Source organism: Odocoileus virginianus, chromosome 26 (assembly GCF_023699985.2).
Source record: "Odocoileus virginianus isolate 20LAN1187 ecotype Illinois chromosome 26, Ovbor_1.2, whole genome shotgun sequence".
NCBI classification, from domain to species: Eukaryota; Metazoa; Chordata; class Mammalia; order Artiodactyla; family Cervidae; genus Odocoileus; species Odocoileus virginianus.
In genome coordinates this window covers 43516358-43534601 of record NC_069699.1, presented here as the reverse complement: position 1 = coordinate 43534601, position 18244 = coordinate 43516358, and the positions used below count along the sequence as shown (strand labels likewise).

The 18244-nt window shown below is 42.4% G+C and overlaps 1 protein-coding gene across 2 annotated transcripts; it reads right to left on the bottom strand.

Moving 5' to 3' along the window:
* Nucleotides 1-1884: 1884 nt before the first annotated feature.
* ACTR8 (actin related protein 8) lies at nt 1885-17711 on the bottom strand. 2 transcript variants are annotated; one of them, XM_020880835.2, is made up of 13 exons: nt 17446-17711; nt 13089-13222; nt 11604-11714; nt 9854-9958; nt 9399-9572; nt 8784-8877; nt 8445-8577; nt 6667-6820; nt 5508-5603; nt 4867-5007; nt 3660-3924; nt 2942-3105; nt 1885-2146 (listed from the first exon to the last, which is right to left on the bottom strand). In XM_020880835.2, exons 3-13 carry the CDS (start codon nt 11673-11675, stop codon nt 2003-2005), a joined length of 1542 nt encoding a protein of 513 aa, XP_020736494.1. In that variant the 5' UTR covers nt 11676-11714; nt 13089-13222; nt 17446-17711; the 3' UTR covers nt 1885-2002. The 2 variants fall into 2 exon arrangements, with proteins under 2 accessions (XP_020736494.1, XP_020736493.1); XM_020880834.2 differs by having other exon boundaries at nt 13089-13259; nt 17446-17655.
* Between the last annotated feature and the right edge of the window lie 533 nt (nt 17712-18244).

Genomic DNA, 18244 nt, shown 5'->3' with positions numbered 1-18244 from the left:
ATTAGAAGTAATTGTCAGAATTCAGAGTTTGTTGATTATTACATAACTTTTCATGTTCAAGACAAAAATAATTCCTATGTTGAAGTTAGCCCTCTTGAAGTAATTTTTTATAAATGAGTTATTATACTGTTTTACTTAAGAAACAGAATCTACCTTGGCATTACAGAATGAAGAGATGGGTGGCATTTTTAAGTCTTCCAATTTTTTTTTACTTTTCTCAAAGCATCTTTTTCTTAATGTAGAAGTTACCAAAAGTTGGTTATATTAGCATTTGTATTTTTTTAGGAAAGCCTGTCTCTTTCACACAGTGCAAGACTGCATCTGCTCTAGAATGTGGATCAGTTTCAGGTGGACAACTGCTAAAATGTTTCTGTAGAGTATCCCTAAAGGGCCATGCCACTCCTCTGATACATGTCTTACAAAGACCAAAATAAAGAAGCATACTGTGTCCAGCTTCACAAGCAAATAATTAGCAATGCCTGAGGCAATACAATTAATGTGGTAAAGCTAACTGACTTGTTGTGTTCAGTTTGCATGGCGCTTTTAAGTGCTGATAATAAAAGATGGACATGGCCTATGTCAAAACATGGACCAGAAACCAACTTCCTCTGAATCAACCTCTACCAGTTTTAAGAGCAAATTGCTATTATGTGAGAAGCTATTATAAACAGAATTCATTATGCTTTTAGAAATAGGTAGCTAGTATTAAATTGTGTTGAAACAACCCAGAAATGTAATATCATAGTGTATATACTTAATTAAAAACTAAAAAAAAAAACAACAAAAAACCAACAATAGCATAGTTTTCAGATTGAAGGCAAGGATCCCAAAGAAGAGAAGCAAGTTAAAATTTTGTTACACTGGCAGGCTCTTCTTTGTTTCTAACCTACTGAGCAGACACTCCTGATAATCCTATTTATTTAAAATACTCTAGTATTTTTCCATGTCTTAAACTTCCAGCCATCCTTTTTTTCTTTTTTTGGCCCCAATGCTTACGGGGTCTTACTTCCCTGACCAAGGACTGAACCTATGATAACAGCAGTGAATGGGCTGAGTCCTAACCAGTGGACCGCCAGGGAAAGCTCCCAACCATCCTTGTTTCTATGTTCCACTTGCCTGACTTTCTTACCTTCACCTACTTCTGTCTTTCGGCCAGCCCCACCCCCAGCCCCGGTTCTAGAGATCATACTGAACGAGAAGCACTCTGAGAACGTTCACAGTTTTTCAGGTAAAGGAAGACTGGGGAGCTAATGATTAAGTTAGTAATTCTGACAGGTACCTTGTCTAAATTATATATAAACCATTTCTGTTTGGCTTTAGGAAGAAAATGAGTTTTCCTTTTCTGTTTCTGTTCTGTTTTGGTCAAACAGTGACTGGTTTCCTTTCCCAAGCCCACCCCAGATCATGTGGGTAACAAAAGCCAACCAACCCGACCTTAAATCTTTGCTTCTGGAAATCTAGACCTGAATGGGCCCTGCTATTTTTTGTAATCCAAGAGAAAATTTTAAAAATGAAACAAAACAACAACAAAAAAAACCTTTTTTTTTCCCTAAGGAATTTTAGCAGCATACACAAGTCATGACATACGTTTATGCTATACTAGACGAGGGGAAATGTGTAACCAGACATTTCTCACGATTCACGTACAGTCACACACCCACCCCCATGGGTACATGAGACTGCCTAACCCTCAGAAGTCAACCTAAAGGAAGGGCTTCACCACCTGAGAACCACTCTCCTGCAGCGATGGGCGTCATCAGGAGTCTGAGACCCCGAGGGAGAACAGGAGAATTCACCACGGAAGACTAAGTTCATATTTATTCTCAAATGTCCTGACTACAAAAGCAGCGTATTTTTTACACCAATGTAATGTGTTCAACAAAAAAAAGTTAAAATTCATTTATTTTCATGAAACTTAAAAGCACCTAAGTCAATAAATTATACTAAGTCTTTTATACCACAAGGTTTGTGTTGGTCTTCAACAGCGACTTTTCTGTCCATTTCACCACACAAAAGCAGCCCGCTCTCGTAGCATGCGGACGCCAAAGCGCTGCCACTCTCTCTGATAAATCCACAGTTCCTGTGTGGTATCCAAACAAGCCAACACTGCCCCTCCTTTCCAGGCAATCAGCCGGGGATCCATGTCCTAGAGAAGAAATGGCAAAGACATTTCAATGAAAACAGACAAGACATACACTTAATCATTTACTGGAATTTAGGGGCAGACTCAAGCAGGACCTATTAACTAACCACAGACATTTTCTATTTCAATTCACAGGAAAATTTTTCAGTTTTTATTACTGAAGATGCTATTATTCACTACTTACTATTATTCCATGAACAGTCGCTATAGGCCAGACCATTTCTAAGGAAATAACTTATTTCGAAACTTGAGTGCAATAAATATATCCCATAACCTCTCCCTCTGAATGAAAATTAAACAGAAATATTCCCTGGAATTGTCAGTGAGAATGATAAAATACAGACACAATCTGTTTCTAAATTGCTGTGTTTATGGTTTCCATGATAGTTCAAACCAAAAAGATCCTTGAAGATCACCTAGGAAGATCACCTAGATGAAGATCATCTAGGAACCAGCAGGAGATTCTCAATATGAAAGAGATGAAAATGGACTTGTTCTAGTTGACAGTGTGAGAACAGTCAGTCTTCTCCTTGCCCACTCCATCCTTTGACAACGTCAGAAGTCGGTCATGCTAATCTGGAGGACACAGCAGGGACTGAACGCCAGTAATCCAGCCCCTGAGTCCATAGCTCCTTCCACATCTGTGTGACCTGCTGAAAGTAATTTTTCTACTTGCCCCAAGCCCTCGAGAACTCCCTACACAGACTCACGCCTCCCAGGATTTTCTCTGTCCACATATAACCACAAATAATGCTGTTTCACTGGAAAAGAGTCTGACCTGCACCATGCACAACATACCTTGGGCCTTGTGATCACATCCACATTTTCAATAATTCGCCTGAATGAAGGTGGCATTTTATTGAGAATTCTGTGCTGCAGAAATTCTTGGGCTTTATGAAACATCAAACCACCTCCCACCACCAGGATGGAGCTGTACATCTTCTTTTTGGTTTCATCAGATGCTGAAACGACAGTGAAATCCCTTTCACGCTTTTTCTCCATATCTACCACCACCCTAGGCCAAGCCACCATCATCCATCGCTTCGTAATGGCAGGAGCCCCTCAAAGCGCTCTCCCCAACCTATCTTTGACAATGCTCCAAGGCAGCCAGAGGAACCTTGCACACAAAATGTGAGCAAGTTGCTGTCCCCACACATGCCCCACCCCCCAACCCTGCTCCTAGCAGGATTAGGACCTCAATCTCTAAGGGGGCCTATAAAGTCCAGTGTGGTGTGCACCCACCCGTTCCACAGCCTCACCCTGCTTCCTAGTCACACTGGCCTATACACAGCCTTCTTCATCTACCGAGAATGCCTTTTATGTGGTAATCTGACTTGTTTTGGCCTTTGGTACTTGGTTCTATGTTTACAGAAGGCCAGGAATCAGATTCTAATACCTGACAATGTCAGCACAAAGTAGGTCCTCGACAGTTTTTGAATGAACATGCTGCAAGATAAAACCACACCCTAGCCTGAACCCTGGAACTGCTCCCTCCCGGCTCCGCAGATGTGCTTACAACAGCAGTCTATGCTATGGAGGATGGCTTTATCCAGTCCCAGGGCTTTCCCTTCAAACAGCGAGATGGCAGTCTTCCTGGACATCAGTGCAGTGAGAGCCTCCTCAGAATCATTGCCAGCCATCAAACAGTCTCCTTGGGAGGGTCCCAGATCCACCTCCTGAGAATGCAGTCTTTCTGGAAGGTCAGAGGACTGGCCACGAAGGTCCCCTTCGAATCCAATGGGTTTGGATGCAGACTTCCGGTCAGCAGTAGCCTTCGCAGACTTTAAATCAATCAAAAGGAGAGTCGAATGGATGGTCTGACTATGACAGTGGTCAGTGTTCTCCAGCCAGATGTCCCTCCCCACCACACTGCTGGACGCTCTATAAAACAAAGGCCTGTCCCTGTGTCGCAGACAGGACACGCCCCACAGCATACAACCTAGCACCCAGTCCCCGCCCCTGGATACCTGGGTGGGGCGGTATGCAGAAGATGAAGACATGTTAACAAAACCAAAGCAACCCCAGGCTGGCAGGGCAGACCACAGAACTTTCCTAATATTGGTTGGATTTTAAGACTGACATGTTGATGTTGATGAACTATTCCCCCATGAGTTTTTGAGTATAGTTATTTCAGTGGAATTCTTGGGCCAGTGGCTGTCATGGGTCCTCATTTTCAGACCTTATCTAAGCAACCTCATGCTCAGCTTTGCGACAGGAACAAAGACCAGAGCAGGTTTACAGTCCTCTTCTCTCCATCATGAGCTGCTGTTTCACTGGCAGATAAAAGCTTTAATCTGTGCCCGTGCACCAAACATCCTACAACTAGGATCGGCTCTGGACAAAGGAATTCAGTTCCTTGCCTGTACCTACCCACCTTTCATGTGATAATTTAAAAACAGGTGAGAAAAAAAAATAGGTGAGATTTTACTGAAAATACTACTGGAAAAATACTCAGAAGTAGGAAAAGTGCAGAAATAATACATACCAAAAGGGAAGCATCATCACTAAATTAACTTTTACTGTGTGTAGTAGTATTCTGAAAATAGATGTTTGCTGAACAAAGAAATCTGCCATCTGGATTTTAAATGTAGACTTCATCTATGGTTCTAAAAATAGTATCAGCTTTAGCATACTGTCAGACTGCAGTCATTGCAACGATCCATTAAGTGTGGGCAAACCTCTCTCAGGCACAGAACTGTCTCTCACCCCGAATTGCCACAGACCTGTTCCTGCTTGCTCTGCGTGGCCAGCAGGTACTGTTCATCGTGAGGATCCTCAGGGTCACCCTGGGATCTGTGCTGTAAAGTCGTCATTTTCTGTCCAACGATCCCAAAAGTTGCTGGGTAAAACAAAGCCATTGGCGCCTGTGCAGGGAAGGAAAAGAAAGACTAATCCAGGCTGCTGCCTCCTGAAAAAACTGACCCGTTAAATAAACTGTGTCCTTCCAAAAACGAAACTGGCAGGTCAGATCCTTAAGTCAGATTGAGTAAGCATTCTCTTTTGGAAGGAGCATTCTTTCTTCAGTGTATAATGGGCTCCATCATCAAACTGAATGGGTGCTACAACACCTGAGAGAGAACTCTCAAAGTGAATGCAAAGTAAGTGCCTCGTAAACTACTTTGTAATTCCTAGAATGATGCCTCTCTCTAAGCAGCAACTCCTCACATAGTGGCTAATTAAAAAGATGGCTCAGATCTCTTCTAATCTATACTCTATCAGTAGTTTAAACGCTGGGCTAACAGCTAATTTACATCCAGTTGGTATTCTGACTTCATGAGGTTTCCAGCAAATACACATTCTCTCAGTCTGACTGAACTTGGCTGCCTTTCTTTCTACCCATGGGAAATATACACCCATACGTTACCTGGAGTTTCTCATCTCCCAATCGAAACTGGTAAAGAAGGGCAGGGGAATCTGGATGTCGAATCTGAAACTCATGGTCTTGAAGCCCAGAGATGTCCTGAATCCGGGGAAAGATGGTGTCAGTGAATCAGGAAAAGTGCACGCGAACTCTACAAATGACAAGTCTCTCTGTGGTCTAAATCTCACCCACGAACTTTTACGTGGGTGAAAGTTGCCCTACAACTTTCTACCACTCCCACTGAAACTTAAAAAACAGGACTTCAACTGTACCTTGTGTCTCTTTCAACATTTCTGAAATTGCTACTATCTGAATTTCTGGTTTCTTTCATTATCAATATACACGAATACAAACAATGTCCAAAGCAACAAGCAAATTCCCTCAACAACTGGGAAATGTTACCCTGTTCTACATTTCTCAAAAATATTTTTACTCAGAATTTTATTACTTGAACAAGGTTTTTTAAAAAAAGTCTAAAACGAACAGTATAAAAAGGTAGCAATTCATATACAGCAATGATTAAATGCTGACTGTTCACAGCAGTAAGAAAGCGCTTCAAATTATTCCATTTTATTAACTGTCTGTACCTATGTATTTACCCGCTACTATTCATTACATCTTGGAGAAAGAAATGGCAACCCACTCCAGTATTCTTGCCTGGAGAATCCCGTGGACAGAGAAGCCTGGCAGGCTGCTGTCCATGGGGTCGCAGAGTCAGACACGACTGAAGTGACTTAGCATGCATGCATTTGAGAAGGAAATGGCAACCCACTCCAGTGTTCTTGCCAGGAGAATCCCAGGGACAGGGGAGCCTGGTGGGCTGCCGTCTGTGGGGTCGCACAGAGTCGGACACGACTGAAGCGACTTAGCAGCAGCAGCATTCATTACATCTACAGGTTAATCTTGATCCTTAGAATGATCATAGATCCTAAGAGAGAAATCTAGTCTCTTAGAAAAAACTAGCTGTGTTTTCCTGAGTATGAGATACTTCTGTATGGGTCTGATCTTACCAAAATTCTCACTTCTTAATAGCTTCAGCCTCAAGGTTTTATCAACTTGGGTTGAATGGGTAGCATAGTACTGTTAATTTTTTAATTATCCTTAAATATCTTCAATTTTTCCTGAAAACAAAAATAATCAGCAATTTTGATTTTGCTCCCACCTGATCCAAATGACAAAAGGTTTCTTTAAGGTGCTGCAGAAGAAGGCAATCCATTTTATTTGTTAACTGGCATTCTCTGTAAGGGAAACCAGCTCGTTGCATCAGCCAGTAAAAGCATCTTGACACATCAGATCCACCATATGCCAGACAGAGCCTAGAGTTAAGAGAAAAGGGCAGCTAAAAAAGATGCAAAGGGTGTTCCAAAAACTCAATTAGGCACAGCAAAACAGCAAGTTTCAAGAAATGTTTTAAGGATAAGGTAAAGAATGAAAGGGCAGAATGGATATAAGGGAGAGAGAAAGGAAACTAGAAAAAACCAGTGGTAAGCATTGAGAAGTAAAAAATGCTACTTGCAAAAAATCCAAGAGACAGAATACACATTAATTCCAGCTCATTGCCAAGTTCATATGTAAAGCATATGACAGCTGTTTGCCTATCTATGCTTACCGGCAATAATAGAGATGGCAGGGAATAACATCATAAGACAAATCTCTCTTGTGGGAGAAAAACTCAGAGGATACTAGCCACTAACTGAACATTTCCACCATCTGGAAGGATCACTGCTGTGCTGTTTCAGTGGCAGAAGACCTGGGGTCCAGTGTTCTCTCTATATCTCAAGAAGCAATGGCATTACGTAATACAAATGGAAGAGCTCAAACAACTCAATCAGGGTTTGATAATGCACTGTAACCTAGGAGGTAACAGCTTAACTTTTCTCAAGGACTGCTTAGACCCTCTTTTAAGTTTGTTTCTATGCCTTAAAAGTCAAACTACCTATGCGAGTGACAGGAAGAATAAAATCATCCTTAAGAAACCATTCCGGAAGCACAACAAGCTGCAGAGAACCGGTTATACGCGCCGCCTGACATGCTCACCTCTGCCGGGCTTGACTCAGATAGGCCAGCTGCAAACCTGCTCCGGCCAGCTACTTTATTAATTCTTCCATCAGTGCTGATGTACTGAACGGACTGGACCACCACAAAGCTACTCCTCACTCATCAAAAATAATTTGACAAGAAAAGCAAATACCAGGAGACCCTGGTGGCCTGGTGGTTAGGATGCTGAGCTTTCACTGCTGCAGCCTAGGTTCAATCCCCGGTCAGGGGACTGAGATCCCACAAGGTACACAGTGTGGCCAAAAAAAAAGAGAGAGAAAAAAGCAAATACTCAAAATGCTAGCTAGAGAATTTAGACCTAAAAACCTACTGTCTCCTAAATGACTTGCCTATATCGAGCTTTGCTGTGAGTGTGACTGCCACACCAGTGAAAGACACGGAGCTAACACACACACTTCTCCTGGGGAAAAGCACACAGCACGCACCAGGGCTTTCATGACCCCAGTGGTGTGAGCTCACACTGTTGCTGTTTTCAGTACTTAAGTCGTGTGCCAACTCTCTGCGATCCCATGGCCTATGGCCTGCCAGGCTCCTCTGTCCATGAGGCTCCCCAGCCAACAAAACTGGAGAGGGTTGCTATTTCCTTTAACGGGATCTTCCTGACCCAGGAACTGAACCTGCGTCTCCTGCATTGGCAGGCAGGTTCTTTCCCACTGAGCCCCCCGGGAAGCCCTGTCTCACATCAGAGGGTTCCAACGGGAAGGGTAAAGTCACCAGTTTATGGCCTTGTTCAAATCTGCACTTCCACAATCTCGCTGGCTTCATTAAAAAAAAAAAAGTGACTATATAATTCCTTAAAAAAACTTCTACCTCAAGATGCTTTTAGTCGAATAGGCTGTGAAGGAAGAGGAGGCAGAGAATACCTCCTCCCAAGCGCCTCACCGAGTGTTCCGATGAGAGACCCCATCCTCCACACAGCACACACTTGTCTTCTGGTCTCCGACATCCACGATACATGTGCTGCTCAAGCCACTTCCAAAGGTGGCGCACACAGACTCCTGATGGGCCACGATCCCTGAAAAACAAAAGGCAGAGGGATGATTAGCTGGGAGCAGGAAAGATCCTGTAACAAGTATCTAATTAAGTCTTCGAACCCCCAGGCAAGCATCACTGACCCTCCCACAATAAGCATTTCAGTGAAGCAGTGAATTAAATCAACTGTGTCAGGAAAAAACAAAACAATCTCATTTCAGGCAGGTTTCCCTGGAATAACAGACATACCTGAAAAACCCATCTTCATTAGGATCATATTCACTAATTCTTTCACATGCTGTTTATTATAGATATCAGGAATTAACAAGATACATCTATAATACTAAAAAGAAGAACAAAGGAGAAAAAGATAAAATGGTTAATATTTAAGTCAGGTGAAAACAAATTTCACCACACCTGTCCTCAGAGAGGATTCTCTCTAAAGAAGCAGCAGCAATGGCTAGAGGCCCAAAGTAAAAGCTCAAAGTTCTCTGCTATCTTCTAGGTTTTATTTTAAAAAAAAATGTTTAAGTTTTGTGGACTTTATTTTTTCTTTTGAATTATTTAAAACTTGTGAAATGAAAAATAAGATAACTGATGTGTCCGAAAAAGGTCCAGGAGAGAGAAGGTATAAACTCGAGCAAGTTTGTTGATTGCAGAGCAATAGAAATACCAAGAACCAAACAAAAGGAGGGGGAAAAAAGAAAGCACTAGAGGGGAATTTAGTAAAGGAAAAAAGATATCCTTAACACCTTAAAGTGGAGAAGGCTTCAAGGACACCGTCTTACAAAGAACTGAGTACAGTGTACTTTTATTGACCAAGAACCTTTAAAGACAATCCAGTAACTGGGAATTTCAGTTTACCTTTAAATCTTTCAGTGGGATTTCCAAGTATTTTTGTATTGCATGAGACCATATGACTTCAATATCGGCCAGAACAGCTGTGAGAGAGCCCCCAGGCCCTGGATGAATATTTAACTGGCCTCTTCTGATAGGCCAGTGAATATTGTAACAGTCCAAAGGATTAACGTACAGGGCCTGGAAACAATCGGGAGATGAATACATTGTTAGAACTCTTCTCTCAGGGTTTCCCAGATTCACATTCAAAAACCAAGGCCAGACATGATCATTAACATTTGTTGACTGTTCTCATGTTGAGAGTGGACTGTCCAATATCTCAGGGGCCAGTGTGAATATCTGTTCCTCGGGGCAAGATTACAGAATGCTTGGAAACGACGAGAACTGGGTGGCAAAGCACATGATTTTACAAACAGGACCTGGGTTTTCTTCTTTCCTCTCATTGTAAACAAGTCTCTTACCTCTTCTCCCACCAAAAACTCAGGGTGATGAGATGTGTTTGTCCACTTATTTCCAGAGCAGTGATCTAAAATAGCAGGTCGCATCTGCTTGTTGTAGGAACGTGCCTGAAACAAAGGAACATCAGAAAATTCTCTGAGTCTATGCAAGAAAAAAAGGGGCTGCCCTCTTTTCCTCTCTCACAGAGTAGATACAATGGCAGATTTTAATCATGAATTCAAGATAGGTGACAAAATAGGGATTGGTCACAAGTGGATTCTCCCACCCTTTTCCACAACCTTGATTTTTTCCGTCATGTTAACACTTAGGCTGTGATTCACAGTCAGTCTAAAATGAATATTGTACTCTGCTGAAACTTGAATATAGATTTATGTGTTGGGTTAACCAAACAGTTCATTTGGTTGTTTCTGTAAGATGGCTCAAGTAGCAGTTAGCTGTCTTTAACTTTATTCAAAACAATTGTTAGATCATTGTGATAGCTATAACACCAGTGTGCATTTAAAACAAAAACTTGTCAAAATGGGTGAATTTTTGTGTACCCATCTTAATATTGATGATGGGAAAAAAAGGGCAACATTTTCTGCACAGTATGCTTTGTTATTTCAAAAAAGGTAAAAATGCAACTGAAATGCAAAGAAAGATATGTGCAGTAATATGGAGAAGGTGCTGTGACCTATCAAATGTGTTAAAAGTGGTTTGCAAAGTTTTGCACTGGAGATTTCTCACTAGACAATGCTCCCTGGTCCAGTAGACAGTGGAAGTTGATAGGGATCAAGTCGAGATATCACTTGAGAATAATCAACATTATACCATGAGGGAGAGAGCCAACATACTGAAAATATCCCAATTGAGCAATGAGTAACATTTGTACCAGCTTGGTTATGTTACTTGTTTTGATGTGGGATTGAAAGAGGAGTCCTGTATTATGATCTCCTGGAAAACCAAATAATTCATTCCAACAAGTACTGCTCCCAATTAGACCAACTGAAAGAAGCGCTTGTTGAAAAGCATCCAGAATTAGTCAACAGAAAATGCATAATCTTCCATCAGGATAACATAAGACCACATGTTTTTCTATATGGAAACACTATGATAGCTTGGATGGGAATTTCTGATTCATCCACTGTTTTCACCAGGCACCACACCTTTAGATTTCCATTTATTTACAAAATTTTTAGTGGGAAAAATTTCAGATCCCTGGAAGTCTGTAAAAGGCACTTGGAACAGTTCTTTGTTCAAGAAGATAAAAAGTTTTGGGAAGACAGAATTATGAAGTTGCCTGAAAAACGGTAGAAGGCAGTGGAACAAAACAGTGAACATGTTGTTCAATAAAGTTCTTGGTAAAAATGAAAAATTTGTCTTTTATTTTTACTTAAAAACTGAAGGAACTTTTTGGCCATAAAGACTTGTGTCCATCCCCAGCAATACTGGTTTATCACACTAAAAGGACAAACGTAGTTAAGAATACAGCTTCCTATCAAGATGCTGAAATCACACACTTAAGACTCTCACATAAACCAAATTTTCATCAACTTGACATAAGAAACACTACCTTACAAAGTGTTTGGCTTGCCTAGACATTTGTAACACCAATTTAGGTATTCTGCAGGTGGTTATAAATGGTTTTCTTTCCTTTTTAAAGAAAACCCCATCTTTAATAATATGCATAATGAAATAGGGAGTACACACAAATGGCTATGACATAATAGCAGTGGTCAAGGAATGAATCTGAAGAAAGGGATGAGACCCAACCTGCTCAGGGGATACAGGAATCCGTCTTGTACCATTTGACATCTTTTTAGACCATATTGCTTGATCCACCATTTTAAGGCCATTTTGCCTTTGTTCATTACTTTCAGGTTTCTGGCAGAAAAGAAACAATGTTGAACATTAAAATGATTTAGCGAAAAAGAGAAAGTAGTGACAAAATACTAATTTAATCTAGCAAGAGGAAATGCTCCCTCATTAACAAGCATGTCCTTCACTTATGTCACATATGTTAACCTGAAGAATTCAAAGTAACCTTTTTATCATTTATAAAAAAAAAAAATCAGAAAAGCACCATCACCATAAACCAACTGTTGCAAATATCTTAACCTCTAGGGAACTCTGACTTAATATCAGAGCATAGCTACTTTAAACTTACCAAGTATTTCAAGACTCTTCCATTTATCGATATAATTTTCATGCTTACAACTTATAGCAATATTTTTTCCTACATGTCACTTCACTTAGTTAATGAGAATTCAAGTTATTGTGATATTGCAAAGAACATTCCATAAATACTTTTGAAAAGATTATTTTATTTCTATTTTTACTCCTGAGATTTAGTCCCTAAGACAGAATTAGAAGATCCAAAGATATAAGTGAGTTTTAAACCCTTACATTGTCAAGTTATAGTTAAGCTTAGAAATGGACCTAAGGATGGTTTGCTAGTTATGCTAGAAAATGAAACCCTAAGACCTACTATCAGAATTATAGAAACTGCAAGTTCCTAAACCTACCCTTGATTTAAAGCTTAAAAGTGGATTATAATGTAATATACATATTTAATACCTATCATGAAAAATTTTCCTGTTAATTATCACCTGCACAATAGGACACTTACTGCATCCTAAGTAAATGCTTACCCCAAGGACATACTATTTTTTGCCTTTAAATTATGATTTAACCTAAGATTATAACAAGTGCTTATTGGAAGAATTCAATTTGCTACAGATTGAAAACATAAGCTCAGTATAAACTCTAAGTATCTGGAAGAAAAAATACGGCAGTCAGTTAACAGACACCTGGATGCATCATTTTAAGAAAGTGACAATTCTGTATTCTCCACTAAAAATCAGCTTCATCAATACCCAATTCATCCTGATGGGTTATAAAAATTAGCTTTCTTTTGTTACAATTATTTCTGTACAATCTAATATTATTAGCTCTGATAAAAAATTATATTTGTAACCCTGAACAATGCCATTATTTTAAGATACATTAAAGCTATGAAGATGTTGTTCAAGATTATGACGTACACTAATATCTAAGCCCTTCCAAGGAGACAACCTTGTCGGTTCTCTCCGGGTCCGACATTTCGTGTGTGTGTGGTGTTCTGTTTTGTCCACACAGCGTGACTTGTGGGGTCTTAGTTCCCTGACCAGGGACTGAACTTGGCCCCTTGGCAGCAAAAGCAGAGTCTTAAGCACTGACTGCCAGGGCATTCCCTCCGAGTCCTCCACTCGGACTTACATTCAGTCCCTCTCTTAGGAGCCAGTTGTCCTTGTACAGCGGCTGCCCTTGTTGTTTGTGTCTTCGTGCAATGACGTGAGGAATGCTGGCAGGAAGTGTGTCTGTGGCTCGACCAATCCTCAGAGTTGTGGAACCTGGATGTATGACAACGATGAAGTTGCTCTGGATTTGCTGTAAATATAAAACATGGGAGTGTGACTTTAATAAGTAACATAGATGGGAACAGACTAGACTAAGAAGTTAGTTTCCTGTAATGACTATCAGACTCAAAGGTATCAAAATAATTCAGTAAAAGGAGTTCTCTGAGAGTCTGCCTGAATGCAAACTCATTTTGTATCTGTGCTTCGAGGATGTGACTCATGGCACATAGGTCAACAAATCTTTGTTTAAATGAATGAAATCCTAAGTACCCAGTGCAAATCAAGCTATGATTTGGGGGTGTTTCTGTGCCAAGCACTGCAGGTACAATGGTGACAAGGACAAGGTCCCACCCACTAGAGAACCTTCCATATACTAAAGAAGACAGTTAAATAAGAACTAAGAGTGTGGGGAATACTATGACTCATGAAGTGCTGGGTTCCCTAAATCTGAACACTTAAAGATCCTTGTTAAAAAGACAAAATAAAAAAGACCCTAAGGCTTCACTACAAACTTTCTGATTCAGAATCTTCTGGGAGAGACAGCCTAGGATCTGCAATTTACAAAAGCTCCTAAGGTAATCAGTATCATCACTCAGATGTGACAATATCGGTTGAGTAGGTGAGGGAAGAAATGTAGTATTAGAACAGAATCACTGTTTTCTAATGCTGGAAAGTAAGGCTCAATACAGGAACCACTTTCGAGAATAAGCATAAACTGTATTTTGGTCACTGTTTTTTAAATACTTTACCCTTACTGACTCTGTGCTATTTACCTGATCTGGTAAGAGTTTGGAGTTGAAAAGCCAGAGTTCACAATTCTATCTTGTATGTCTGCCTTTCACCACCCGTTCCTGGGAGATAGTCAACAAGGATTGACAAAGCACAAATCAAGACAGTGGGCTTTTAGATCCACAGTTCTCAAGGGAGAAGAATATAACCTGAATGACTGGGGAACCTTTACCATGGAAACATGCTGAGGGACTCAGCGGGGTACTCAAAGGGACTCCAACAATCCTTTTGACAAACAGATGCCTCTGTTGAGAATGGCCTTTCCAGCATGACTCCTCAGCCAGCACCTACTCCGTTCCATCCGTTGGCTAAAGTTGTGTCTTCCTGGCATGCCTCCTTTTAAAACATTTCTGTAACTTGTCGCTAAGATACAGTTCAGAACTTCCAAGATCAGGACCCTGCCTATTTCTCTAGCTTTATTCTAGAACTACTTCCTTTTCAATCTCTTTGGTCTTCCGAATCCAGATGTCTCCTAGATTTCTTAGCCTACAGTGCTGACCTTCAGGCCTGCACAAAGGCTTCCCTTTGTCTGCAATGTTCTTTCTCCTTTTAAATTGTACTCTTCCCTTCAGGTCTTAAGTTAAATGTCATTAGAACAGGTGTGTTTGTCCTGCTGTAATAAAATCTTATGGCACCCCTCCTTTTCATGACACTTGTCATTCTTACAATGATTTACTGTCTGCTCTCCCAGAAGACAAAACCTTCATGTAAGAGGGGACTGTTACTGTCTCGTTCTCTACTCTATGCCCAGGGCATGGCACAGAGGTTATCTGTTGAATGGTGATGGCACCATTCTCACAAGGCCTGGTGCTATTCAGCAGACTCCTCAAGCTTTTGTGTGTTATGGCAGACAACATATATCTAGGAGACTGAGTTAAACCGATGAGGCTGCTTGCCATCAGGGACAGGGTGGTGATGGCTGAGTTGCTAAGTCGTGTCTGACTCTTCCGCAACCCCATGGATCGTAGTCCCCCAGGCTCCTCTGTCCATGGGATTTCCCAGGCAAGAATACTGGAGTGCGTTGCCATTTCCTTCTCTGGGGGATCTTCCAGACCCAGGAATCAAACGTGAGTCTCCTGCTTGGCAGGCGGACTCTTTACCAATGAGTTACCTGGGAAGCCTGCCGTCAGGGACACCTGTACCCCATCAATGGTACACAGGCTGCAGGACACTGATTGGGAAGCTCTGGGGTAGCAAATACAGTTTTCCAAAGTCTGGACAAGGACTCTTTAATAATTACATATTTATTTTAACATATTAGAAAATAACTAGCCAGTGAGCCCTACATATCATTTCCTGGACATTACTGCTTAAGAAAAGATTCAGAAGAAAAAAAAAAAAAAGGCATTCAGCAAATAACAGTAGAGGTGCCACAGAGGATATGGAAAAACCAAAAGGTGCTACATGACTGACTGATGTTAAGCAAATATTCCAAAGTGGTTAAGGGCCCAGGCTCTGGATTCACAGATATGGCTTCAAATTCAGACAGTGCCACTTCTTGGCTCTGACTGAAGTTCCTACCTCACAGAGCTACTATGAGGATTAAAAGAGTTGATCATGCAGCTCGGAGTCTGGCTAGCGCTTCTAAAGTTCCCCTTCAGAAGAGGCCATCCTCTGCCTTATACCACTCTCATGATGACACCCCTCTTAAGATCTCCAGTCTCATTTCTTGCTCTCTCTTCTTCCTTCAATCCAGACATTCTCACCTCCAACACTTTCCTAGGCTCTCTTGGCCCAGGTCTCCTCCACAATGTTCTCCTGCCCTCACACTCCCTATTGCTAACTCCTAAGTATCTTTTAGGTCTTTGTATAGGTGTCAGCTGCATGGAAGAAATTGTCCCAAATTGTCAGGGTTGGAGGAGGTATCTGCTGTGTGTGTCCAATACTTCCCCCTGAAAAACATTTACTTCTGTTTCATTGACTATGCTAAAGCCTTTGGGCTGTGTGGATCACAACAAACTGTGGAAAATTCTTAAAGAGATGGAATGCCAGACAACTTTACCTGCCTCCTGAGAAACCTGTACCAAGGTGAAGAAGCAACAGTTGGAACCAGACATGGAACAACAGACTGGTTTAAAATTGGGAAAGGAATACATCAAGGCTGTATATTGTCACCTTGCTTATTTAACTTTTATGCAGAGTACATCATGTAACATGCCAGGCTGGATAAATCACAAGCAGGAATCAAGACTGCTAGGAGAAATATTAATAAACTCAGACATGCAGATGATACCACCTTAATGGCAGAAAGTGAAGAGGAACTAAAGCGCCTTTTGATGAAGGTGAAAGAGGAGAGTGAAAAAGATCGCTTAAAACTCAACTCTCAAAAAACTAACATCATGGCATCTAGTCCCATCACTTCATGGCAAACAGATGGCGAAAAAAATGGAGACAGTGACAGACTTTATTTTCTTGGGCATCACTGCGGATGGTGACTGCAACCATGAAATTAGGGCGCTTGCTTCTTGGAAGAAAACCTATGACTAACCTAGAGAGCATGTTAAAAAGCAGAGACATCACTTTTGGTTGGTCAACAAAGGTCCATATAGTCAAAGCTATGGTTTTTCCAGTAGTTAAGCAAGGATTTGAGAGTTGGACCATAAAGAAAGCTGAGCACTGAAGAATTGATGCTTTTGAACTGTGGTGCTGGAGAAGACTCTTGAGAGTCCCTTGGACTGCAAGATCTAACCAGTCAATCCTAAAGGAGATCAACCCTGAATATTCATTGAAGGCACTGATACTGAAGCTGAAACTCCAATACTTTGGCCACCTGATGTGAAGAGCTGACTCATTTGAAAAGACCCTGATGCTGGGAAAGATTGAGGGCAGAAGAAGGGGACGACAGAGGATGAGATGGTTGGATGGCATCATCCGACTCGATGGACATGGGTTTCGGTGGACTCCGGGAGTTGGTGAAGGACAAGGAGGCCTGGTGTGCTGCAGTCCATGGGGTCGCAAAGAGTCGGACACGACTTAGCGACTGATCAACAAAAACGGTGCTCTGCACTAGCCATCCCACATCAGGCCTTGTTACCTACATCAAGCCTTGCTACCTACTGCCCCAACTCAACTGGAGCTTTCTCCTCCCGCCTCCTGCTCGCAAAGTGGAAGAATCCTAGAAAGTGGGAACTGGTTAGGCCCATCCAGTCTGCCCCCTCAACCATATGACAGTCAAGTACAGCCCTGTCCGGGTCTCACGGTCCGGAAGGGGCTCATACTGCAGTTGCTGGGGGCGACCGGTGGGGACGCAGGGACCGCGCCATCGGCCCAGTGCCCTCGGAGCGAACGGGAAAAGACCCCCCTGGCACCACCCACCCGTGTCGGGGCCCGAAGCCTCGCGTCGCTCGCCAGGCTCCTCCCTTCGCCCAGCCCCGCGGCCGCCGCCCCGGCCCGGAAGCCGAGTCCCAGGCCCGCCCCCGCCGCCTCACCTCCTGCAGCGACTCCGGCACCAGCGCGGGCACGATGGGTCGCTTCACCCCGCGCTGCTCCTTCTCCTTCTCCCCGCCCTTCTCCTTCCCGTTCTCCGCCTCTCCCTTCTCCGCCTGGGTCATGTCGGCCGCCGACGCCCCTCCAGTCTCTAGCTCCAGTGACGCGACGCGAGTGCCAGAGAATCGGTCTCAGCGCAGACGACACCTCCCGAGCGACTGCCCACAGACAAGGCGGCGGCCAGGCGTCGGCCCAGAGGCTTCCGGGAAGGCGGAAGGGCGGAGCTGCCCGGGGGGCGGGGGAAGTGGGCGGATGCTTCTGCGATTGGTTTTGGCTGCAGCGTGCCGGCCACCTACTTGTTTTGTTTTGCGTACTTGCTGTTGAATCGGGGATACCCAGCATCTCGCTTACACCTCACTCGTGTTTCTTCTGGCTTCTCAGACAACGTGCATGATTTTAGCCCTCGTTCTTCACTGACTGTGCTCAGTCCGGCCTCGGATGTTAGTATTCCCTGGAGAGTTTAGGGCATCTCTCTACACACTTCTTGGAGGACTTGATCCAGTTTCATGGCTTTAAGTATGAAGATAACTCCCAAATATGTATTTCCAGTTTGGATCTCTCCCTGATAACCAATTGCTTCTTTAGTATCTTCACTTATATGTCTACAAGGCATTGCAAACTTATATACAAAATGGAACTCTTGATCCCCCATATCTACTCTCACTTAAACCATCCTCAGCAAGTTCCACTGTTTCCTCAGTCGCCCACATCTTCTACAACCAAACCCAGCAGCAAATCCCA